The sequence below is a fragment of the Oreochromis aureus genome, linkage group 9, assembly GCF_013358895.1.
Source record: "Oreochromis aureus strain Israel breed Guangdong linkage group 9, ZZ_aureus, whole genome shotgun sequence".
NCBI lineage: Eukaryota > Metazoa > Chordata > Actinopteri > Cichliformes > Cichlidae > Oreochromis > Oreochromis aureus.
Genome location: NC_052950.1, coordinates 16683902 through 16709816, shown reverse-complemented (window position 1 = coordinate 16709816; position 25915 = coordinate 16683902). Strand labels below are relative to the sequence as shown.

Below are 25915 nucleotides of genomic sequence, written 5' to 3'. Positions count from 1 at the left end.
TCCTCTCACCATGAATGTGATAATGAATTCGGCACCTTTGCTTGTTCTAAAGTAGTCACACTGGTCTGGGAGAACAATTAATTTCAATAAACATATAAATTGTACTTTCTGACAGAATTTTGATTAAAAAGGAGTTATTTGCGCAAAAAAGCCAATATATGACAGAATGATGAATCTGCTAAGAGAAAGGAACTCACTCTTAATGTTATTTGCTCTCAAATTGTATTACATCTCCAAAACTTCAGCTTCGGAGACACCCCAAGCAATGGAACTTAATCCAGATTGGCAGGCACAGTAACACTATCTGCGAGCGAAAATTGCACTAATGCCTGTATGTGAGTGTCTAAAAATTGTACTAAAACGTGTCAAGTTACTTTGTAGCTCATACTTTACAAACACGTGCTGACAGCTTGAAACGCAGGCCTTTTTAATTTTAGTTTTTGGAGCAGAAGTTATCATATGTTTTACTAGCACTTGTGGGTAAATTGTGTTTTTGGATGTGCAGTCATCCATAAATGTGTTATTACTAGCACTTATTAAGATTCAATTCAATTCAATTTTATTTATATAGCGTCAAATCACAATAGTTGCCTCGAGATGCTTTGTATTGCAAAGGTAAAAACCCTACGATAACAAAGACAGAATTTTAGCAAGCACTTGGTGAAAGCAGAACCAGGCTCATATATTCCCAAAGCACGGCTGACGGCTGACGGCTGACGGTTAGTTCAGTGATGGTCACTAGGAGAACACTCAAATTCCCGGACGGGCTACGTCACGAAGGGGATTCTGGCGTAAAAAATTGGCCAAATCCAAATGCATCTGCTGTGGCGACCCCTTGTGGATAAGTGAGTAGCTAACAGAAGATTTTGTGGTTAGCACTATTGCCTCACAGCAAGATGGTTCCTGGTTCTAACCCTGAGTGGGGTGTTTCTGTGTGGGCAGCCCAAAGACATTGATGTTAGGTAAAATAGCGATTTTAAACTGGCTGTGGACATGAGGTAGATAAAGTGCTTTAAAACATATAGTACAAATGTGGTCACTATTACTAGAAAATTGCTCTATTAATGGCAGTTCATTCTTTTTACTTGGATTACTTTGAAGTGAAAATCTGATTGGCCTGAGGACCATAGCGCAGTTTTTTGAGTACATTCTTCTCCACTGTAGTGGAACAAAAACTATTTGCTAAATAATGGACTAATCAATCGACAAAAAAATCAAAACAGATTAGCTTGTTTTGGCAAACCCGTGGGATGCGCAATCGAATTGGAATCTGGGGAGTTTGGAGGCCTAAGCCACTGCCTTGGGGTTTTTGCCATTTTCCAAGCCAATACAGAGCAGTTTTGTGGTTTGGTGTGTGTCTGGGGGAGCTTGAACTACAATGTTTACGTTGGTGGTACCTGTCAAGGTCTCCCAGCAAAATCTTCCATGATAAAAAGACTTATCACACATTAACTGTTGTGGCAAGAGTTTGTAAATGATACAAGTCTACTGGAGCAGACTTGTATTGTTTACACATACATACAACTTTCTCACATAATGTCTAGAAAAGTTCAAGGTTATAGTGCATGTGTGAAAATGGCTGATGTCTACCCTTAAAAGCTTTGCTAATGTTCCAAGAGGCCACTAGGAGATATCAACAAGTCCCCTAATGGGCAAGTTCATGTTTATTCCTACTGGCGTTCTCTAGGTAGCAAAAAAAAAGACAGTCACTTGTATCTCCCATTTTCTCATTCCTTGTCTCAGCAGTCTTTTGTTTGCCCAATTAATCAGTTTCTCTGCAGTTCTTCTCTAGCCTTTTCCTCTTAATCATTTACACCTTCCTCTTCCTCCTCCATCATTCTTTCACTGCTCTTCTCTCTTCCCGTCACACTCTAATCTCCTGGTCTGAAAGGTGTTTCCTGAGGAGGGCAAGTGGGAAGACAGGCAGGAATGATGGATTGCTCTATAGATACTTCACTTTGTCTCTCTCTGGGGTAGGGAAAGGGTGGTGATGGGTAAGGGGATCATCATGGTTTGGATACGTCTGACGGTGTGAATGTAAGGTATGAGCTTTTCCTTAGCAATTTAGTGTCTACAGAACCTTTAGAGGAACCTACTGGCACCACCTGTAGTAATCTCTAAATGTTCAGGTAGCTTCTGGGTGACGGTTGTATTGCTTGATGTTGGTGACTGCTAAGACAGGTAATTTTTTTTATAAACCAGCAACTGCAATAAGTTTATTTTGCACTTGCTGTTTTTGGTTAGGCACAACAATGTAGAGCTTAAGACGAAACAAAGTCCAGGCCTCATTATGTACTATATAAAGAGAAAGACATCCAACCCAAATATGCAATAGTGGTCTGCAGTGACTCGCAATAACGTAGTGTAAACAATGCTTGCATTTCTAGCTGATGAGTTCTTCAACTGACCCAGTTAACAGAAGCAACAGACCAATTCTCCTGCAAGCCAAATTTTTGGATCATTACACTCAGCTGTGACTTGATATCAGCCAAATATTTATGGCGTCATTTCGGGCTTTTGTTCTGAAATGACCCAAATTTTGTGTCAGGATGATGTTCGCCAGAAAAAGCGACAAAAACACAATCCGAACCAGGGTCTTCCTGGCTCAGAAACTGGTCTTCGATGGGCGACTGGCATATAAGTATAGATTCACAGTAAAGGCAAGACACTGTGTTACTCCAGCTGACTGAAATGTATCTATCTTCCTGTAATTTTTGACCACGTCACAAGTGAAACCGCAAATAAAAATCTCTTTTTCTTTAGTTCTGCCAACTAAAAAAACCCTCCATGCAGGCAATCAGTTACTATATACATTTAATACGTTTAATTAAAAACTGTCTCTAGTCCTCATTCAGGTGATTGGTGTTTCGATGTCTGAGTGACAGACCAGTGTGCCCTGTGTTCTCCACATTCAGTGATTTAGGATACGTCCAGGTGCTGGTTTTGGTTACAAAACACTGGCACATAAAGAGGAGACAGCTAAGACAGATAAGCAGGGAGAAGAAGCTGTTCAACAGCTGCCAGCCTGGTTGGGTAACACTCCAGAGGACCCCCTGAGAGGAGCACAGCTTGGGGTAACGTCTGCACTGCAGTCAGGGAGGAAGACTTCAAACACAAGGCTTGTACAACCTCTGGCCCTCTGCAGCTCCCTCTCCTGCTGTTCCCCTGAGCGCCACGGGGATCTCTGAAGACCATGCCAGCAGTTATCCTACTATCTTCCACTATACTTCGTTACTTTCAGGTTTTTTCTCCTAACTTAAACAAACAAAGTAAACATGGGTTTATAATAGTGATTACCAGCCCTTAAATGCTACCAAGAAACTATCCACTAGCACTGAAGTAAGTGTTGTGTTCACTGCCTTAAAAGGCAACTTCCTTTTTAAATATATACATTTTAAAAATATAAATCAAAGTAGAGGCTTCAGGCATCTGCAGTGGTCATGCTGTAGCCTATTCCATACTCACTTGGGTCAAACATGTATTCAAGCCTTTTCAACAAATTTCATGTAAACAAAGACAGGAATGTGTGCAACATTTAGAGTCCCTAAACGGGCTCCTTATAGCTCTGCCCTTTCATCCTTTGTTCCAATATCATTGCTCTGCCAGAGCATGGTCAGATTCCCAGTTAATTTTACCAGAACTGTTAAATTTTCTGTGGTATAAACGAACAAAAATGGTCAAGAGAGCAAGAAAACGGTGTTTACCTACTGTAACCCTGGCGTGGAATGAATTGGGAATAATAGCACTGCCTCAGCAAATAATGAACCACTTATGGAAAACTTTGCCTAACAGCTTCATGATAAATTGCTAAGGAATACCTGGAAAACCTGGTACAACTTAATAACCAAACAAATCCAGAAAAAAGTGGCCCTCATTACCTGAAAGAATGTCTGCAACACATTTTAATCCTAACAGATTATAGTCAATGTGTCACATCAAATCAGCCAAAAAGTGCCTTTGCTGCAGGAAACCCAAGCAGTCACAGCTGACCATCTGGGAGACAGGGCTCCTGGGACCCAGGGTGGCTCAGCTGAGGACATTACTGCACGCAAAGCAATCCCACACACAACCAAATGCACATAGACACACACAAGAGTCTGGTGGCAGACAACAGTCACCCTGTCATCTTCGATTGCAGGCCACTCATGTTGGACCAGCGACACCTTACACTCAGACCAGAGGGCCTCGGCCCCCCTGGTGTCCCACTGCCGCCACAGAGGGACTGCCAGAAGAGTTAGTTCAGCTCTGAAGAACAAACACAGGAATCAGCCTGTCCAGAAAGCATGTAGTCCTATCAAAAATATGTCTAAATACAGTATGTTACAGAGCCTGTTATTTGTTTTTGGAAGTGAGATAAAAGCCGTTTGAATGTGAATTTAACTGAGCAAATCTGATTTAATTAAAATGAATTAATACAGTATAAACCACAACACAACAACAGTCTCCTCACAGTGCTTTTTTGATCATGTAAAGACTAGAGAACAATAGAGAGAAACCCCAACAATCCAATGACCCCCTGTGAGCAAGCACTTGGCAACAGCAGGAAGGAAAAACTCCCTTTTAACAGGAAGCAACCTTTTTCATAAACAGGCTCACGAAGGGGCACCTATCTCCTACAACTAGCTGGGAGCGAGAAAGGACAAAAGACACACCAAGGAAGAGAGCCAGGGATTGAAATTACCTAATGATTAAATGCAGAGTGGTGAACAAACACAGAGAGAGTGAAAAGAGGTGAGTGAAGAAGAAACAGTGCATCATGGGAAGCCCCCAGCAGCCTAGGCTATTACAGAGTAACTTAGGGAGGGTTCAGAGTCACCTGATACACCTGATCTTCATACCATGTTAATTTATCCTTGCTTTTATATGACTTAGAAAATAGGGTTATGGTACTTTTAAAAGAATACATTATATCTGATTTCTCAGCTCATGTGTGCCTAAGCTGTTCCTCCATATTAAATAAAGGAATCTATCATAAACCCTAATCACTAATCTTCCTTTTATTTAACACCTCATTTATGGACATGCGCTTGTTCAAAAACCTAAGTAAAGCCTGAAATGTCAGAACCACGCAAACACAAATAGAAAATGAGTACTATGGGGGTTTTTTCAACTCTATTTTGTGTTTGCAAACTCATTCATAACTGTACTCTGTATCATGCATATCTTTCCTTTAACATCATGGGCAGAGAAGTATGGAGAGGATTTCCTCTGGCTGTGGATCTTTATCAGTTACTCTGGCCTAGTAGACACAAACCTCCACCAGAGCGCAGATAACACTGGAGGAAATTCCCTGCGAGATCATAAATGGATTCACCGCATGTTACTGTGGTAATTTTGTGTGTGCAGCAACAGAGAGAGGCTCCAGGAAAAGTTTTTTATCAGTTCTTAGCGCTGAGATTCCCAGTTCCATCTCATCAGATTTACAATCTTTAAATGCACATATTAAATTGTGAGAGTGCCTGTGAGTGGGTGCTGAGGCATTTGGCCTAGGAGACACATAACTCACTCACTCACTTAGTAATTGGCAAGTCAAGGATATAACAAATCAATATGAATTTATGAAAGACCATGCCTAAAATGAACTAGGAGACCTTTTACAATAACTTATAGGTAAGTCCAAGGAGTTTCAGGTGCAGCCACTAAGTGACATGCACTTCTACAGGAACTGACTGATTGGCTCTTTCAATTGTAACAGAGCTTCAACAAGACACACATGTGACATCATAATTTTGCTTTAACTAACATTTAAATAATTTGACGTCATTGATGTAAGTATGGAACTGTGAGTCCATAAAAACAAGATGACTGAGGGAACAAATATAGTTGTTGTGTTGCTGATTGCTGCATCGCCCTACTGGTTTCTTTTTTTTAAAGTGCTGTCTCAGCACTGAGTCTTGCCTAGTAGTACTTCAGGGGCGCTCAGAGCTACTTATCTTGGAATTTATACTTTTTCCCACCACGGAAACAGCCCATAAAGAGGTCATACAGGGATAGCTTCCATGGCTGGAACATGTAAAAAAGGAGCATGACACCCTAATATGACCTGCTAGTTCCTGTGATGGAAAATGGTCTATGGTAAAGCCATCCAAATGTGTGATGCCTTCAGGATTGTTAAAGTGTTGTGGACTGAAGGGCTGCTGGGGGTGACCCCTTATTGTTAGGTGCTCCCTTTGTGGTCATACTCTTCACTGTACTGAGAAGAGGAAAAGAAAGGCTTTCTCTAACAGTCGGTCATGCCCCAGTGCTCCTGGCAACAACAGGTCCCAAGGACGCAGACCTGCCTGGCCTATATTGGCTTGGCTCTCAGTTAGCGGTGGCGACACTAGCCCCCTGTCAGCTGGCCCAATCGGGGCCGACCAGGCCCTTTATTAAAGCTTTGAAGACTGCTGAACAAAGAGGCGTCCTATGTTTAGATGATAGATTGTAAGCAACTGGTTTTCTGCTTGGGCAACACAAGACAAAGAACCTCCTTCTGAATGCAGTGAGTATGCGAGAGAGAGTGAGCGAGAAAACTAGAGAGGGAGGGAGAGAGAATGACAATGTCTGCCATAAGTTTAATCAGATTTGTGGATGAGGATTATTTTTGATGGATAGAAAAACTAAAGCTGTCGGGAAGAAATTCAATGAGTGAATATTACCACGGGTGGGTCTAACACCCTGGTGATTAATAATAAAAGCCAAGATTCTCTGTTAATTAGAGGATGAGACCTGTCAAAGTCTCACAATACGTCCTATATAGTACACCATATACAGCATATGGTACACTTGACTGCACCAGGAAAGGAAGCCCGTCTGATAACATGGTGGGACAGCTGCAGTTTATTATTATTACAAAATATAATAGAAAATCAAGATTAGCTAATGATATTTACAGTTTAATATGTACTCAACTTCTTGGTCCGATGTTTGGATGGATAAAGTCTTTGATTCAACGGTCAAATGTCTTTAATAAGATACTTGATTATGACAAGTATCTGTTTATAATATTTGATTTTTCGATGTTATTTTTCACAAGCATGACTATCAGTATTAGATTCAACTGGAAAAACCAACTTAATTGTACTGATTCTGTAGCACTGCTAACCAGTGAACTAACTATAAAATATCATTATTTCATTTCTTGCTATTTCATATTTCTGTTAAATGTTGTCGCAATTGTCAAATTAATTCTTACATTGGAAAAAAAAACATTTTTTTGTCAGGTCACTGTAACCATTACCAGTGTTTGTCCATGAGTCCAAGTAAACATTTTTGCCAGATGTAGTGTCATTTGTAATGAACACTCTGCAGGTGTCTTGGATATCCCCTTCACAAGGGGTAGACTTGAGATCACAGTGACCTTGGACTTTGACCACCAAAATCTATTCAGCCCTGACTTTCGTCCAAGTGAGCATCTGAGCCAAATTTGACTAAAATACATCAAGGCCATCCAAGAGATATCATGTTCACCAGATTTGGATGGACAGGCAACCAAAAGTATTAATGCTCAGGCCACGGCTGTCACTGTTACGGAGCCATAAAAATCCAATTTAATTGCCATGAAGGATCATTGATTACAGTCCACAGGAAGATTTGGTCAACTCAGAGCAATTTATAAATATATAAATGTAGAAAGAAATATATTTCTGTTTTTTTTTTTAGTGGACATATCTATAGTCAATGTACTTGTTAAAATATGTTATGGTAGGAAACCCCCCAGTTTGAAAAAGTAAACACAAGGCTCAGCACAGAGGGGTCATACTGCTGTGGATGCATCAAAATACATTTTAGGCAACTTAAAAAAGGCTCAGTCGGGTGATGGGGGTATGTGTCGGGGTGTGCTCTGTAGCACCGCTGCAGGGAGGCTGACACACCAGAGCTCTGTGCTGTGTCCTGACTGTGTTGTTGTTGTTGTTGGTGTGTATGTTCGGCTCCAAGCTGAAAAGCTGTAACCGTGTGTTTGTAACAGCAACCGGTTAATAAAAGAAGTATGCTGGAGAGCATGAAAACATGGCAGGGTCTGCCGTGGATTTGTTACATCATGTTATCAATCTCCTCAAAGCCACTGGACTTTGACTGAAATGACTTTCTCTGCAGAACACTGAAGCTGGTAGTCATTGGCCTTGATTGTTAGTTTGTTTGAAACACTGAGTTTGACTTTGATGTTTTAAACACATTACACTGGACCCTTAAAAAAGTCATAAAGTAATCGACTCCAGAGGTAAACTGCTAATTTGTGCTTAAATAAAGCATGGATGTTGTGGGTTTTTTTGTTTAGTGTACTTTACATTCAGTTCATTGATAACCACAAAAACCAAAAAACAAAATGAGCATATTTTTTTGAGAGCATCCTCACTTTACTGTTATTGTATACTTTTACACAATACGTAATGCATCTTAGCAGACTCACCTGGTCATGGCTGGCTTGGAGGGTGCTCCCAGTGCCGTGGAAAGTCATTTGCACAGGGGAGAGAGTCAGATAGGTCACAAAATCCTTACCACTCTGCGCATCGCTGTACTGCACCTGGACAGAGGTAGGCAGATAAAGTGAGTTACCTCAGATAATGCAGGAAAAAGAAATCAACGCAGAAAACACAAGGGAACTGAAGCATCTCAAGTTTTTAGTGAGATACAATATTTTTTTGAAGTGGTTGGCTTGAGAGTAAATCTTCCATGTCTAATAGCCACCAAGGAGCATTTGTGGGCAATTATCCCACACCGTACAGAGATGGCATTAGGGGAGAATGAATGCAAGAGTGTGTATATGCAGTTGGCAGGGGAGCATCAGAGGGGGGGTAGTGATCACATCACTGGTGACCCCTCATCACTGAAAGGTTAACTCTGCAGGCATTCCTAAATGGTGTGCAATCAGGACTGTTATGACATGATGCTCCTCTGGGACAGCCTGCCCCTGATATGCAAGGGCTTTTGGTAATACTGCCTGCTTGTCTGCCCTACTTCTCACTAGCTCTCACTCTGTGCATGTATGTGTATTTGCATGGGTTCATCTGCGTACTAGCCTGCCCTACTTCGGTCCAAGACAGCTGCAGGAATCTCAATAAATAGTAGGTTTCTCAATAACTGTGAGAAACGGAAAGGAGTAAAATATCTGACTGATGCAGAAAGACATCAGGACAGAAGGAACAAGACAGTGACTTCACACTTGAGTGAGCAAATGGGTAAAAAACAAGTAAGCAGGTATGGAAGATTATCACTGTAACACAGCTTCAAGCTTCTGCAGTACAAAAGGGCAGGAGCTTCAAACTCTCATCATATATAAGCCTAATCACACACAATCTTATGCATCACTTACATTACAGCCTGTATTCTAGCAGGATGTGCAGAAAATCAGTGGCTGCAAAATTGCTAAACAAGTGTGCAGTGAGCTTCGTCATATTTTAATTGTCTGAGTAGAATCATTTTATGTCAATTAACAGAAAATATGTGTAATAAGCACAAGCATGTGTGTTCTCCTCTGTGCACCAACTATCTGACTGGATCAAAGTTTCATCTTATCTAGACCTTAATTCAGCGGTTGTACATGCTGAACGTATGTTTGTGTGTGTGTGTGTGTGTGTGTGTGTGTGTGTGTGTGTGTGTGTGTGTGTGTGTGTGTGTGTGTGTGAGAGAGGGTATGCACACCAAAGTGGCTGTATACGATCTGTGACTGAAAGCTTCCAGAGCAAGATGTGTGCCTTTCCCTCCCAATGAGTTACGATCAGCCAGCCAGACACACTGAAGTCTGCCTAAAGACACAGACCCATCGTGACACACACACACTCACATACCCACACACCCATCATAACATATACTCACACGGAGATATGAATATGCGCACACAAAGATATGTACAATCTCGTCATGTTACATCCAAAACATGCACACACTTGTGGGAAAATTCATGCAAACCTGCTGATGAAGAGATGGCCACGGTGATAAATTGTGGAAAGCTATTTTAAATGTGTATGAATCATTAATGCAGTAAAGTGAGCCACAAAAAAAAAAGCATTCCCTGACAAGTTATTCTCCAATAAATTGTCTAGACTTCAACATTAAAGAGAGGAAAAGACAGAAAGGAGGGGTGAAAAAAGAGGTACTTTTTGGGGTAAGAAAAAAAAAGTTTTGCAACAGCAATCCTATGGCACAGAGTTTGCAAATGAGCTAAAAATACCCATATTCTTGAGCGATAACCATGTGTGACTACGTTTAGACTACACAGTTATACCTCAGCGTCTGAACACAGAGACACATACAAATCTTTGTATGTGTTTAACTGCCCCGTATGCTGGTGCGTTTAGGCAGGATGGAGGCCTGTGTTTGGGAACCTGTGATGTATGGTGTAATCACGCTGTCTGATCAGCGGGCACTCTGCACGGTTCATCTGTCATAAGCTGTCAGGACTCCAGCTGAGGGTGAGGCCCTTAATGGTGCTGGAGGAAACAGGCGTTCTTTTAAAGTCGTTCACTGGAAAGAGATATACACTTATATACATATCAGATTTCTAATAATTCACAACTTCTGCCATTGTCTGCAAGGGTACACGTGTGTATTTTTAGCTAATGGTGAGTACAAATTACAGTATGCTGACTTTGAACAGGCAGAGATCAGGAGTTCTCATACAGAGTAAGGTAAGTGGCAGCTCTGTTGCCTTTGGTCATGACAAAATTATTAAATAAATCTAATTATTAACTATAAACTTGTTTTCATCCATCCATCCACTGATTATCTGAGTCTGAGTTGGCAGTCTAAGCAGACACCCAGACCTCGTTTGTCCTGGCCAATTTGTCCAGATTTTCAGGGGGACACCAAGGTATTCCTAAAATAGCCAAAAGATGGAATCTTTCCACTGTGTCTTGGATCTGCCTCGGGAGAGGGCATTCCTGAAACACCTCACCCAGGAAGCATCCAAGTCAGATCGCCAAACCACCTTAACTGCCTCCTTTCATTGTGGAGGAGTAGTGGCTCTACTCCAAGTTCCTCTGGAGTTATGGAGTTCCTCATCCTATTTCTAAGGCTGATTCTAGATACTCTTCGATGGAAGGTTCTAATGACGCTTGCATCAGAAATCTCATTGTTTTGGTCACTATGCTCATGGCCAGGGGTGAGAATAGCAACGTCGATCAGTCAATCATGGATCAATCAATCATGGATCAATCAGCCCTTGTTCGTTTTCTCTTCATAGTGGTGTTTTGAATCGCTTTTCATCTGGTTCCCTACCTAGGACCAATTTGCCTTGAGACACAATACTGGGGCAAACTCCCACCAACAAAGTAGCTCCTGGGATCTCTAGGGCACCAGGTAAAGGTGTCGATCCCATCCATTTTGTGAACCGCTTATCCAACTACAGGGCTGTATCCTATCTGAGCTAACATTTTGTAACAGGAGGGATATGGCATGACTGGATTTTTGCGTGTGATCCATTTCCCAGAACAAAGAAACTGTTAAACCTATTATGATCCTAACAGTGGTTCCTGATCTCATAGTTTTTCTTCTATGTAGCATTGCATTCTGTTCATTATTTGTCATTACCATTTAGCTGCAAAAATATGTAAGGAGTAGGGTTTCTTTCTGACCTCCCCCTAAGATTTCCTACACTTAAATATCTTAACTACTACTGGATCATATCCATTGTCCTTAATGTAAATATGTAAGAAAAATTGTGTATGTTTCTGTTCTGTGTCCTGTATACTGTTTGTTTGTATATGTGTCTTTTTGGCTGCTGTTACAACCAAATTTCCCCTTGTGGGACAATTAAAGGATTATTCTATTCTATTCTATTCAAGTATCCTAATGAATTTGGCTATCCCCTAGCGCAGCTCTTGGTCAATTATGCTTTGTTTTCTTTAGGGTATATGTTTCAGTCCTCCCTCCGAGATCTGGAGCTGGAAACACTTCCTCTTTAAGCCTGTAATGCCCCTGACACACTGTATGATACTGGATCATAAAAGTACACATGATGTAGTCCAGCTAACATCAAAATTGCAGCTAAAATAATAAAGTCGGCAAGTCACCAAACATCAACCAGAGGGTTTTCGTCCTTGGTGGCTTTTTGATAAAATAGCAAAGTGCCTGATCATGAGTATTTACCAGCGACTGTGACCTAGAGGAAGGACAGAAAGTTTCGTGATCTCCCAGCATCAAAGAACATAATGGCATCATCTGATTTATGATGACTTGCTGGAGACTAAAATAAACGAGCATCTTAAAAACAAAGGTCTATTCTACCATCCAGGCCGTCTGTTTTGAGTGCATGTTTGCATGCATCTGTGAGCGCATGCATTCTAAACAGGCCAAACTAATCATCCCAGGTCCCATCACAGAAAACAGCCTCTAATCCACTTCCTTCAGAGACAAAGAGGCAGGAGAGTTATGCAAGGCCTGCGATTGATCGGTGGCACTAATGTGGAACGACCTCTGACATCTGGCTTCTAAAGCTGGATAGCTCCAGTGCTCCTCCTCATTTGAGCAAACATGAACATTCACAAACTGAAACGCAACTGCAGTCAGTGCTCTTGCATCCATGCTCAGAATTTATCTTTAGTGCACAAATATGCAAGTCCACAGACACAAATACAGGCAAAATATACAAATTCAAGCAATCCACGATGAGGATTGTGCTACACAATGCTGTTAAGGTAACTATGAATACAAATATCTATGTTGTCACGTTCTTCATGTGACTGCGCACTAAACTTAGTTTGAGTGGTACACAGTCAAAAATCACAGAAATAACTTGGACTTCACAATAAAGCCTCCCACTTAGCTAAGGAAGGCTGGCATTGTTGGTGAGAACCAATTAGAAGTCCATGTTGAGCAACTTCAGTAAGGACACAAAGGCTTATGAGTGTTTGAAGGACTCTGTTAATATACCTTTGACTTCTATAATGGGCAGGAGGTTGAAGGCAAACAAAGTGGCTGCTCTTAAAAACTTTAAGTGCACTTTGCCTGAATCACAGAGAGACGTCCTAAGAAAAAGAACAAAGCAAGTTCCACCTTCTATTGAAACCAGTCCATTATTAGAAACTTCCCAGACGAGTTTGCTAAAAATAAGTGCAATGCGTAACATGAGAAAAATTAACAATGGGATATTTTACTGCAATCACACATATCAGGCATGCAAGACTTTTCAAATTTTGTAAAAGGTATCTGTTTCGACTGCTGACACAGTCAGAAGGCTGCTGTTTTAGCAAAACAGATAAAATCGTATTTTTATTGGTACAAAAGTTATTTTTTGATGTTATTGAAGAGAAAAAAGAACAATGTAATCAGAAACATACATAGATTAGTGTACAATTACATCTTCTAACAAAATGATGGATTTTCATAAACTTTTTAGGTAATTAACCCATTAAGAATACATAGGAGCAAGCACCATATTGAACACCATGGCCAAGGTGGACATTCAGCCTAATCGGGTTTTTTGCATGTGACTAGAGACAGGCTACATACGTACTGTATAAGTTACTTGTAATTTAAAGATCACAAATACTTCTTTAAAACTTTATATGACGTCAGGGCTCTAACATACAAAACATGCATAAACTTGCTCTTTTATTCCTGATATTGTCACAGTTATTTATTGTTAGCAGATTAGACATGTTAGCCTCACATCTCAGATAAGCTGTTTAAAAGCTAACAATATGCTAGCTAATGTTAGGCTCGAGTGTCCTAAAGATCAAGAGCATGTCGAAACTCCAGTTATATTGACAGCTGAGGTAAACAGTGGACTGACAGCCTACAATCACTATAATCGTGGCCAGAGCTGTTTGTCCTACAGGGGCCACCATAGCTAGGATTATGTACTTGAATTGTGAGGGGTAAAAAAAACAGAATTAAGTTGACTGCAATCCCTAATAGACTGACATCTAGTGGTGGGATTTTACATACTGTACCTTTAAGCAAGCAATAATGCAAAGAGACAAGAACTGAGGTTAAAATTACAAATGTCAGGAGCCAAGGGTCCAAAGTAGCAGCAGAGCAGTTACTTATTCGAAGATCAGAGCAATTATCCACTTTTTTTCAACAGCTACAAAAACATAACCATGTGTTTAAACTAGAGATGGACCGATCCGATATGAAGTATCGGTATCGGTCCGATACTGACCTAAATTACTAGATCGGATATCGGCGAGAAATAAAAAATGTAATCCGATCCATTAAATATCAAAAAAGCACCTCTCAAAACTTGCCACATGGCGTAACTCGGCTCATAACCGTAGCGCATCCGAGCAGTGTGCTCACGTGATAGAGCGGCTGTGTGTATTTGTAGCCTCGCTACCAAACCAGCATTTCATCTCCAAGGAAGTTATCCCAGAGAGAAGTAAAGCAAGTGTGTAAGTTCATCTCTGAATGTTTGTAAAGCATTCCCACGTTAAGCTTAACAACCGATATATGGAGCAACTGCCTCTCTCTCCCTCCCCTTCCTGCTGCTACTTCAATCGTGAAACTGCTTAATGATCAGCTGATCGGCTTTTCTGTCGCCTGTCCATCTCTCTTCTTTGTTTTTGGCCCACTTTGCACCAGAAAGAGGAAACCAGCGGCGGAACAACAGCAGCACGTTTAAGCTTGATAAACTGTTGTTAGAATTTATTTAATATTACTTTCTACAACAGGATCCTTTTCTACGTAGCTGATGGCTGGTAACTGTGCAGGGGCGGATCTAGCAAAGTTTAGCCAGGGCCCGATAGGGCATGAACAGGAAAAGGGGCACAAAGACATACTTTTCTTTCTTATTCTCATTTAAAATATGTAGCTTTTAATAAATAATTATCTGAATCTTACACCCAAAGTTTTAATCTGATGTAAAATGTATAGAAGTCCATTACTGTATATAGTAACTATTAAGTCTAATATACCCTAGTAAGCTATAGTACTTTTTCCTTTGGGAAAGTACCATCTGTGAATTCTGCAATTCTGTTGAAGAAAGATGTTGAATCTATTTAATTATTCTTGAAAAATAATTTATTTCTGTGCATTTTTTTTTCACCCTGCATCAAATTAAAGTTGATGCATCGTGAGGTGGAGGGTGGGGGGTGGTTCCCTATTTTCTTTTGCTGGGAGTTTGCAACCCTATTAGTTAGGTTGCTTAATATTTCTGCTAAGTACTCTTTAAAATACCAGAATAGGGAGGATGGTGCAGGTTTAAGTTTATTAGATTGATCAGTGTTGCTGAACTATGAAATATTTTGGGCGCGGTGTATTTTTTACATACAGGTATAACAGAATAGCTTTAGTGTTGTTGTTTATTTAAACTTGAGTATGAACTTATACAAAATGCAGCGAGATATTAAAAAAACAGTTTTATTGATTAAAAAACACACTATATCGGATTCATATCGGTATCGGCAGATATCCAAATTTATGATATCGGTATCGGACATAAAAAAGTGGTATCGTGCCATCTCTAGTTTAAACAGATATGAACATTTTAATATCTCCTATAGTCCATAAAAGGTATTTCTCCCTAGAATGATCCTCTTGATTACTCTTTTTTTAGGTACTAACGGAATTGCGATTTATAGAAACCAGTGCAGGGCCCTTTAAACTCTGCAGCAGGAGTGAGTGAAGTCTATCATGGCAGGAGGAATGGGGTGTGTCAGCAAAGTACACAGTTGATTCAGGGTGCCAAAATTTAGCTGCAATAATTCAACAATGCTGGTCTTGAACTGAAATCCAGAAATATGACATTATCTAGTGCGATCTGCAGAGGCCAGCATCTATGTTGAGCTCAGTGTGTGTGTCTCTATAATAAAAACTCAAACACCAAAGTCAAACTGAGGAGCACAAATGTACACACACGCACCATTACTGCTTATGAAAAGACAGAATAACTGTACAGCAATACATTTACAAGGGTCAATTAAATAAAACTCCAAACTCAACACTTCAGCTTATTAGGTCCCCACCAATACACCAAAACAACTACATACACACAGACACACACAGACACACCTTCATTTAGTAAAGAGATAGCAGACACTTTGGGAAATACCCTTACCTGCCTTCAAGAGACTGATACCACTCAAATGTAAGAATGAAACTATAGTCAGCAGTCCATGACTACTCTGTCACTTACTGTAGTTTCATATTTAGGTAGCTAAGATAGCTATTATGGGTATTTCTGTAACTTTTGTAAAAGCCAATGTTTTTTTTACAACTTCAAAAATGATCACTTTATTGTAATCTCATTCTTTAAGTCGCTGCCCACAGCTCGTGGCCGCGGATGAGGTTGGAAGCATCTATTAACTTAAATCAGCAGCTCTGCTTTCACGACCACTCTCTCTTCACCGCAACAGATCGGGCCAGCAGCCGCATCTTTGCTGACGTCGCACCAATCCTAAGACAAGTCTTTGCAGCCGGGGATTGGATCATCAGAGTCGGTGAGGTAAAAATGGATAGTGTTTGTTTTCTCAGTGCTAAAATAAAATGCCCACAAGTGGTGCAGAATTTTTTTAAGTGGTAAAAGAAAACATTCATGAAATTGCTATTGTAACGTTATGCTGTTCTGTGGTCACAGTTATCATAGTACGAACCAAATATCCAGAGAGATTTGGGGACAGAAAACAACACAAAAGGGGCATTTTCATTCTGTGATTTTATATCATTAAATTGTCAACAAATCACTTGTGACTTTGTCTGCAGCTTGTGAAACAGCTCACTCAGTTGAGAAGGAGTTGCAATGAATAGAAGCATCCAGGCTGGAGACTTTCTGAGAACGGCGGCTTATGTGAAAAAAATAAAAATAAATAACTGTTTGGGAATCAAAGCGGTCGGTTATCACGCCCTCGGTCTCCTCAAGCTAAGCCTGCGCTGACACAAAACTGCTATCACCGAGTAGTTTTGAGAATTACATGAAATATGATCAATACTATCAAAATACAAGAGAACAAAGGCGAGTAAAAAACGATTATGCTGCATATTCAAATTTGCAATATGCTGCGCTCGCACTTGAGGGTATATGATTTAAAGGTTTGCAAATGGGCTTGATTGTGGTGTAAAAACATCATCACTCAGTTTTGCCAAGCACACAGACGCAGGCATATCCACTAACACGCATACGGAGGGCCACCATGTAAGCAGAGACTGCGCGCCGAGCCAGCACAGCATTAGTGGTCTGATTTATACCACCGACAAAACTTGTTTTCGAAGATCGCTCTTCACACAAATATGCCGCAGAGCGCAGCTGGAAGCCATCACCCTGCCGCGGAAATCAAACGTGGAGGGATTAGCCATCCCAAAATGTATTTTCTAATGCAAATCCCAGAGTAAACAGAGAATAGAGGGATGAGATGATGACAAGGAAGTTGGAAACAAACTGTTAGAGTCTTTGAACGTTTGTACCAGATCAGGCGTTTGATGTTGATACAGAGAGATGAGAGTGAGCAATGGAGATTGGAGAAAAGGGAAAGGTGGAAAGGGAGTGGTGTAGAAAGTGCCAGGGTGGGTACGAGGTGGAGACGGCACCATTTGAAGTGGTTTTTCTGCAAAGCCAAAGAGGGAAGCGTAGAGAGAAGAACAAATACCGTATAAGTGTGAGAAATCCTGGGAACTGCACTGAATGGATATCAACACCAGTCACTCGCCAAGGATAGTGTTTTCATTAACATGGGATTTCCCCCCACAAAAGTTCTGCCTCCAGCACGGCAACAACTACATCCCTCCATTTTCTCCAAATCCATCTTCCAAGTTAAGCCTGCCGTGACTAGATAAAATAACTCAGCTGATTAATATCTCTGCTGTGTTATTGCTTTGGACAGAACTGATAGACACAGTAGATACAAATCAACTCCTCTAGACACAGGCTGGAATGACAGTGCAGATTGCTGATCTCTGTCCACTGTAATGCATACCCAAGTAAGTAGACCTTATCAGTTTTTTTATCCAATGAGTGGTTACATATTTGTACATTTCATTGTGCATCTTTTACTGTGATTCTGTGAATGGTTTGGGAAATATTAAGTAATCTAATACGTTATGCTTTAATGTAAGTCCCTCAGAATTCTGCAGGTTTGTTGAAAACTAAGTTACACTTAGTGATTCTGTCATGTGTTCCACTGCAAATCCAAGATACAAACTCAGGAAGGGTGTAAATTCTAACTTTTGCTAAAAAAAAGTTACCCCTTTCACTCTATCTGCCAATATGGCTTAGGGTTTTAAGAGTATGAAGAGCAAAACACCATTACCATTGCCATCATAGTAGACCTTATTTACAGAGAAGCCCATTCTTACACTTCAAACTGAAAAATTAGATTTTTTTAAGTAGTAAAACCCAGTTTCTCTCAGTACAGCCTTGTCTTGTTTGCATCTGACCGAACAGATATTCTCATATTTTAACGACCCAACTGTCTGCAGAGGCAGAGTAATGGCTTGCATTTTACTCCTGCTACACAATCATAAAATATGACCTGAAGCGCCTGCACATAACTACAAATGAGGCCAACCTGAAAGCGCGACATTGTGCCCCAACACATTCTGCCAAGTGTGACATGAGCTGTCAGTTTGACCAGTTGCTTGCGGAGTATCTAAAATGTGCAAAATTCAAGGAAAATACTGCTGTAGACTGAATGCTTAGCGACTCAATAACCAGTTCACAAACATCCCAGTACCAGGAATGCATTAGGTGCAGTATCTTGAAAACTGCAAGTAGACTGAAAACATTTTATAAAGCAAAGCCAAAGTTAGTATTGAAAAAGGAATTTTCTGCTGAATTCAATTTCTGCTGAAACACTCAATATTAGTGCACACATATGTGACTACTTTTGATAACATTTATACTCCCTCTCTTTTTCAGTTATAGACTTTTAAATATGTGAAATCCTGCCAGGCAGAAAGTGCCGCCCTGATAAATGCCTGCTTAGTTTTAAAAAATAAAATTCAGGTATGAAGGCATGAGGAGGAATAAATCAGGTTCACGGCAGCAGATCTGTTTTGGTCCAGATGTGTACCATGGCACCATGTGGAGCTGATGGGGAAAAATATCATTAGCATTCCATCAATCACCGATCTCTTATATAAACTTTTTCCCCTGCTCATTTCTTACTGAGGTAACAGTTAATAATATGAGGCAGTCAGCAATAACTGACTGGTGACTACCAGAGTAAAACACTTAGAAATGGACAAAACATACAGAAACATAATAGAAGTTGTAGGCCAGAAAAAAGGTACACGGACACAGAAACTGAGAATCTGTTACGTAGCTTTCATTCACTTCTTCATCCTGTTCCATGTGTTGTCTATTACCTCCTGCTTTGTTTTGTTTCTGCCCCACTTCCAGCACACATACCCAGCGTGCCAACAATGCACTAGCCAAATTAATAGCAAATACACAGAGACACACATACGTACAAATACGGTGGAATAAGTGACAGCATCCTTGCTCCAAGCTGGCATGAATACAACACACTGTTGCTTATCCAATCAGAGCTTCCACTAGAGGCCATTTTCCAATCAAATCAAAGTGGGGCTTAGCAGGTAGGCCCCGGCTTTTGTTTGCAGCGCTGGATGGATGAAACAGACACTATGAGAATGTCCTTCGTTTTTGCTTTGTTCCTTTAATCCACCACTAGGAGGTCTCTGTAATCCGCTCACTTGGATGACATAATTACATTTTTCTAATTATTATACATGAGACTAGCAGATTTATATTAAATTGCTAAAAAGATCTTAGTGTGGATTTGACTACTCATTTGCTGTTGAGTATGGCTGACAGGAAGACGGCTCAACACAAAGCAGCACATTACGTGACCACTGGAAAAGCAGACAAGTGCAGCTTTTGGCAAAAACATTTGAAATCTGTGGTGATTTGGCCTGCAAAAACACATAAGAATACATAAGCCTTAAAAAGCCTGCCTAGCATGGCTCTGTAAGCAACCAGAGGTTCTCATTACAAACCCACATGATATGAAACATCCCCTCAATAGAACACATATTGTCTGCGTGTCTCAATTACAGCCTGAATTCCTCACTTAAGAAATGCGCGCACACACATGCACAAACACACAAGCACACGGAAATATGTGAGTACACTGATTATGGTTTGTGTATTTATTCACAGAAATGCATGGAAGGATGAACAGACGCAAATATATTTACAGCGATGTGAAATGGGTTACAGTTTGTAATGTTTGGCAACAACACCAACTTAAACTTCATACACAGGCTTTGCCCAGCTCTTCCATTTCCACTAAACAGAACCTGCTGTGTGTGTGTGTGTGTATTTGCGCATATGTACAAGTGTGTCTGGGCTTGGCCAGGCAGCAGAGCTCTCTCAGGTTACACACACACAGGAAGGCTCAGAGCAATAACAAAGGCCTTTCAAAGGAACCCTCAGCAGGTTAAGATAAAATGTTTTCGCTCAAACTGATAAAAAGCATCTGCAGCTTAAATGAACAGGCGCTGGTATCAGTGGCGAGGTATGTGCAGCAGATCGGCCGGGACAGATTAAAACAGACAGCGGGCTGTCTCCCTCTTGGACGCACAGAGTCCTAATAGCAAGTGTATGTGTGCGTCCAGTCTGGTACTGACAGAAACACCTGTGAGGTTTAGTTCCAGCTTTAAATCCTCGGCGTGCCAATAATGTGAGAAACAGAAAATGGATAGGGTGTTATCGAGCAGTTCTAGGTTGTACGCTCCACACACAAGTCCCACTGTGCTGTAGGACAACCGCTGTGATGACTCTATGATACTGTAGACCCGGCAACCTCCAGCACATGCTTTAAATGTGTATTTTCATTTTTTTTTTTTAAACTGTCCAAATATCTTCTTTATAAACACACGGCTGATGAAGAACACATTTTTATTTGCAGCACTGTCCTAGAGGGAGAAGAATTTGGACACAGTTGTTGTGCATGTGCATGTATATGATCATATTTATGCATGGTCACGCTAACATCTGTCATGTCATGCGTGATTACTGTATGGGTGTAGTGCTGGAGGAGGAGGAGGGGGGTGTCTTTAACTTTTTTAGTTGGAATTATGAAATTTATGATGTAATTGAATCCAGTTTAAATGACAAGACTTTATTCCACAAGAATAATAAAGGTTAAGGCAGCAAGAAAGTTCAATGAGCAAAACAGGAAAATTCTGAATTTTTAATTTTTTTTTACTTTGAAACATTTGCTTCAAAGATGGTGATCAAATTTGCTTGCATTCAATTGGCATCGTCAAAGTGACTTGTGAATTTCTGTATATGTAGGTGCCAAATGATTTGAGATTTTCACTGATTTAACACAGTAAATTGCCATATTATCACAAAAATATTGCATGTAATTGCCATCTCGATCCCATTTAACTGCAGACTGATAGCAGACCGACTGTCTAATTGCTGCTGTCTTGATGCATCAATCTGTTTGTAATGATATGGCGATTAACTGTGAAAAATCAGTGAAAAACTCAAATCTGTTGGCATCTACATATGCAGAAATTCACATGAAACAGAATTTCATATTAACAACTTGCATTTGGAGTCCAGCCAGAACCTCATGGATCTGGAGCAGAAATTCCTCTATATATAGTGGCACAGTAGCTGCAGGATGCCGATTTAGCAACAAAATGACACGGTTGCTTGACGACCTTGCTTTTTGATAGGAATATAACCAGAATAAAACCAGCTGGTAACCAGTCAAGTCGAGTCCCCTATTGCAAAGAGAGACAGAAACTGGTTGTGCTCACTGGTACAGACCGACTCCAACCAGATATCCAGCAAAGTGTGTAACAGACATGCTGGTCCACAGTGTCCATTTCACGTGTTGCCTCTCAAAAATGTGAAATGGACATGCATGCAGAAGTTGCAGTAACAGCAGAGAGCAATATTTTATTTCAAGCCAACATACAAAAAATCCCGGGAAAGCGTTTAAACATATATTAATAACATATTTACATGTATATACATATTAGCCGCCTAGCTTAATCGTTTCTGATGATTAAGGACCCTGGAACACACTTTATATGTTTTTTGCTCACTAGCAACTTGTTGGCTTTAAAGATATCATTTCCCCTTGCTAGAAATGCAACTTCTGCATGCGTTTCCGTTTCATGTTTTGGAGAGGCAAAGCATGAACCAGCGTGTCTATTACACATGTTCGAGTGATACTGGGTTGCTTACTTAGGTGTTTTATTTGGAGACAGGCTTCCTCCCACTAGGTGACCTGTGCAATCACCTTGCTATTAAAAGTAGTTGCCCAGAGGTTGAGAGTGTTGTATTCTCTGGGCAACCAGTTGGTTGCCTCAAAAATGCTAAAAAGTTCAATGTAATTAATAGGCAAGCACCAATTTTTCCTAGTAGCAAATACGTCGACGTCTATTTTATTCTGCGGCAATAAGAAACTGCATGTTGAGATCTGAGAGTCTATCCAATAGAAAGGAAACAAAATCTGTCTGACAACCAGTAAGGTTGTAAAGAGAATGTCGTTATATCATGGCATTGCCATATTAAGGCTATGTAAATGTGAAGAAGGAAAAGGGTGACAGGTTAAATATTTACCAAGAAACTAACATTAATAAGATGTAACAAAAAAGTAACAAATGAGAGCCATCGGGATCTGTCCAAATCAGCTCATCTGGTGTTTGCTCTGCAGTAGAATACAACATCTGACAACCAATTTCTTGTGGGAAACCCTCTGGTAATTAAAGCTGGTTAAAATTTGAACCAGAACGTCTATGAACTGTGAAGGGAGTTTACAATGGAAACCATGGGTAGTTTAATCATTTGCTTTTGTTTTCTCATCCAAGTAAGTTTCCCCAATCTGAACTTTGTACTAACTATGCTGAGGTACTTCCATTGACAGAGTGACACATTTAATGAATTCACCTATATTACTGCCAATAAAAAATGTTTGGTAAGACTGTAAAAATTAGGGCATAACACAGGCCACTTACCTATAAAAATTATTTTTTAGAGGTACAGAAATTTTAGAGGTTCACCTCTTTTGCATCTTACCTGGAAGCCCTGGATGCGAGCCAGGTAGTCCAGCTGCTGTGCTGGCTGCACCGAGACACCACAGGCCAGGTTCTTCCCCTTCAAGGGCAGTGAGGCTTCGGCTGTGGGTGACTGACCATTCAGCAGCAGCTCCCTGGCCATGGTAGCGGTTGGGCTGGGTGAGGAGGATGAGCCACTGTAATAAGAAGGGTGTCCTGGGGGTAGCGGGGCAGAGCAGGGCCCCATGTCTTTTGATGCCATGTAGTTAACGGAGTTGCTACTGGTGCTCCCGGGGCCCGGAGCACTGCCACCCTGCTTTCTACTGGCCTCCATCTCCTGATAGACATCTGGGCTTAGGTGGAGCAGACCCTTTTGGGCTGGAGGGGTAAAGAAGGAGGGGAGGAAGGGAGGGAGGTGGATGGAGAAGATTAAAAAAGATGTTAGTATGAATAGATAAATGGACACAAAGAAAAGTATAAAGAGTTAAAAGAGGCAAAACAGAATAAAGGAATGACATTAGGAACGAGAACAGAGAAAAAGGTTATTATGTATCTCATAATTAAGAGTTGAATGTTGAAATCTCATGAATACAGATTCCTTAGCCACTCACAATAAAACAATACCAAGGAGAGTTTGTCTATGTGGGTGCCCAACTGTGTCCATTTGTGTGCCTACAAGTGTGAGCTCCTAAACTGGCATTTCATCACCAAACGTAGTTGACAGTTACTTGTGTTTTGGCAGGTCCAAGCACTATCAAAGCGTCTGCTGGGAAACACACACACAGCCTCTTTCTTTCTCACTCTCAAACACAAACACAGAGACACAAACGGAACATCCACCAATATCAACAGAGCGTCTATGACTTCATCTTTGATGGAAAACAGCACCGTCACTTCACTGGCATCCTGCTCCAGTTATTATGTCTTCAAACATAGACCCGCCCGAACCTCAAAGGAAGTTTAGTCTCAGAAAAAAGGTTCCTGTTATATTATTTTGAAAATAATGAGGAAATGTCCCAAATGGCCTGGCCGAGGCACCTTTGTGGTCTAACAAGTGAAACTGGATGCAGCCCAATCAATACATACTGTAGTTCTAGCCATCTGAACACAACAGCACCATTTTAAGGCTTTCTAGACTCTGTAATCACTGACGTGAAAGTTTTGCGGAAGCAGGAAATGCCCGTGGGTTGGGATTCAATACGTTTGTTACTCTGTGGTCATGGTGAAAGTGAAAGGAAGGAGTACAAGGCATTAAAAGAATGCAAGGAATTGTAAAGAGAGGATAAAAGAAGGAGGATGAGCTGGCAGCTCGTTCAGATGGAAGAGGATGTGGGGATGAGTGAATGTGAAACCCATGAGGAGCCTCCAAGCCCAGCCAAGGTCACCAGAGACAGGAAGACCAGCTGTCTGTGTGTCTGTGCATATGTCTGTGGGCTTGTTTGTGTGTATATGGACCAACAGCTGGGAGAAAGCGCTGGAGCGAGCACTTGACTGACAGGTCACTTCCTGTTTCAGTTAACATTTACAATCACAGACAGAAATACACAAACAAGGACAGAGTTTTGCACAACTGTAGCTTACTCTAGTGTAAGGTTTCTGGGAACCTGCTGACAGTATTTCCCATAATGAACAATGAAGTTTGCATTCCTTTCCAGAGCAGCAGAAAAGCTGAAGGAAACAGCAATGAAATCCAGAACTTATTGCTCGTACTACAACAAGCGGCCCCTTGCCAACAATGACACAAATGCTAGGACTTTTCCCCCCTCCTCCCAATCATGATGACAACTTTAATTTGAATTTACACAAGTAAAACTTGCAGGCCTGCACATTTTGAATGCAGCATCATAAAAAATGAAAGGTGTTAGCCAACATGACATCAGCAGTGGACAAAGAGAATTGGAGGAGGGGGGGAGGAGGAGGCAGTCAATGTGATCCATGTGAGTTTCTGTGACTGCCCAGTGCATGTGAGAGTGTTTGCATGTTTGCATGTGATTGAGTACTTAAAGCTGGTGTCAGATGGTAAGCGAGAGCGTGAGAGCAAGAAACAACAAGAGTGAGACAATGGAGGAGAGACAGTGGGAGTGAATAAGCAAGAGTGGCTGAATGTGTTTGCGCGTGATGCTGGACAGTGATTGTGAAATTGTGTACATAAAGTGGGAGAAAGTTAGTGAAAGGGGAGAGCGGGAGAAAAGCAGGCTGAGCCTGAGAAGTGGGGAACGGAGGAGTAGGGAGAGCTTATTTGTGGTACCGGTTCCAGGCAGTTGCAGAGGGGTCCCACCCAGACTCGGTGTCCGGTGGACCAGGGGAGCATTGGAGGAAAGCCAGAGGCAAGCATGAGACTGATCGAAAACAGATAGGGCCGAAGCCCGCCGCTATAAATCACCACTGTGGAGCAAGACCTTCACATAGCTTACACATGCACACAATGCACAGACACACACACACACACACACACACATATATGAACAGCAGGAAATGAAATGTGGCAACTCAAGTGAAAAGCTGTGCTGCAAGACCCATGGGAATAGAAGGGAGAAAAATCACCCTCTTACTTCTTTTACTTATGCTTTCTTTTTATGCTCTCTTCCTGTCTCTAAGCCACCCTGTTTGTTGTAGCAATGCCTTCCAGAGCTTACATAGGGCAAAGGACACTGACGCGCACACACACAAAGAGTACAATGAGGGTTGTAGGTGCCTGAGGTAAGTGTGTGGGTGTTTTGTCTGGGAACGGAAAGAACAGAAAGACAGAGGGATAAATGGACAGCCCTTGACATATTTACCTACTTTCTCTCACTATGCCTTATATAACGCAGAAATATTCTTTGTGTGGAGCATAGCTCGTCAATGACAGCATTGGTTATGTGTAGGAAATTGCGTTTGTGTTACCTCAGGCTAGTAAATGGAAGAAGATCAAAAATAGAGTTAACCCATTTTTGGGCTGCCAATATGCAACAGCTTTTAAAGCTAAATTTGAAAAAAATGTTCAAACAGAACTGAGTTTTTGAAACCTTTTCAAGTGTTC

The 25915-nt window shown here is 41.0% G+C and overlaps 1 protein-coding gene across 1 annotated transcript in view; it reads right to left on the bottom strand.

Annotated features, from left to right (window-relative positions):
- Positions 1–25915, bottom strand: part of stau2 (staufen double-stranded RNA binding protein 2) — a 100822-nt gene that overhangs the window by 23303 nt on the left and 51604 nt on the right. Inside the window, exons 12-13 of the mRNA XM_031750050.2 lie at positions 22916–23271; positions 8390–8503 (exon numbers count right to left, since the gene is read on the bottom strand). Coding sequence (XP_031605910.1) covers positions 8390–8503; positions 22916–23271 — 470 coding nt within the window. The remainder of the gene's footprint in view (positions 1–8389; positions 8504–22915; positions 23272–25915) is intronic.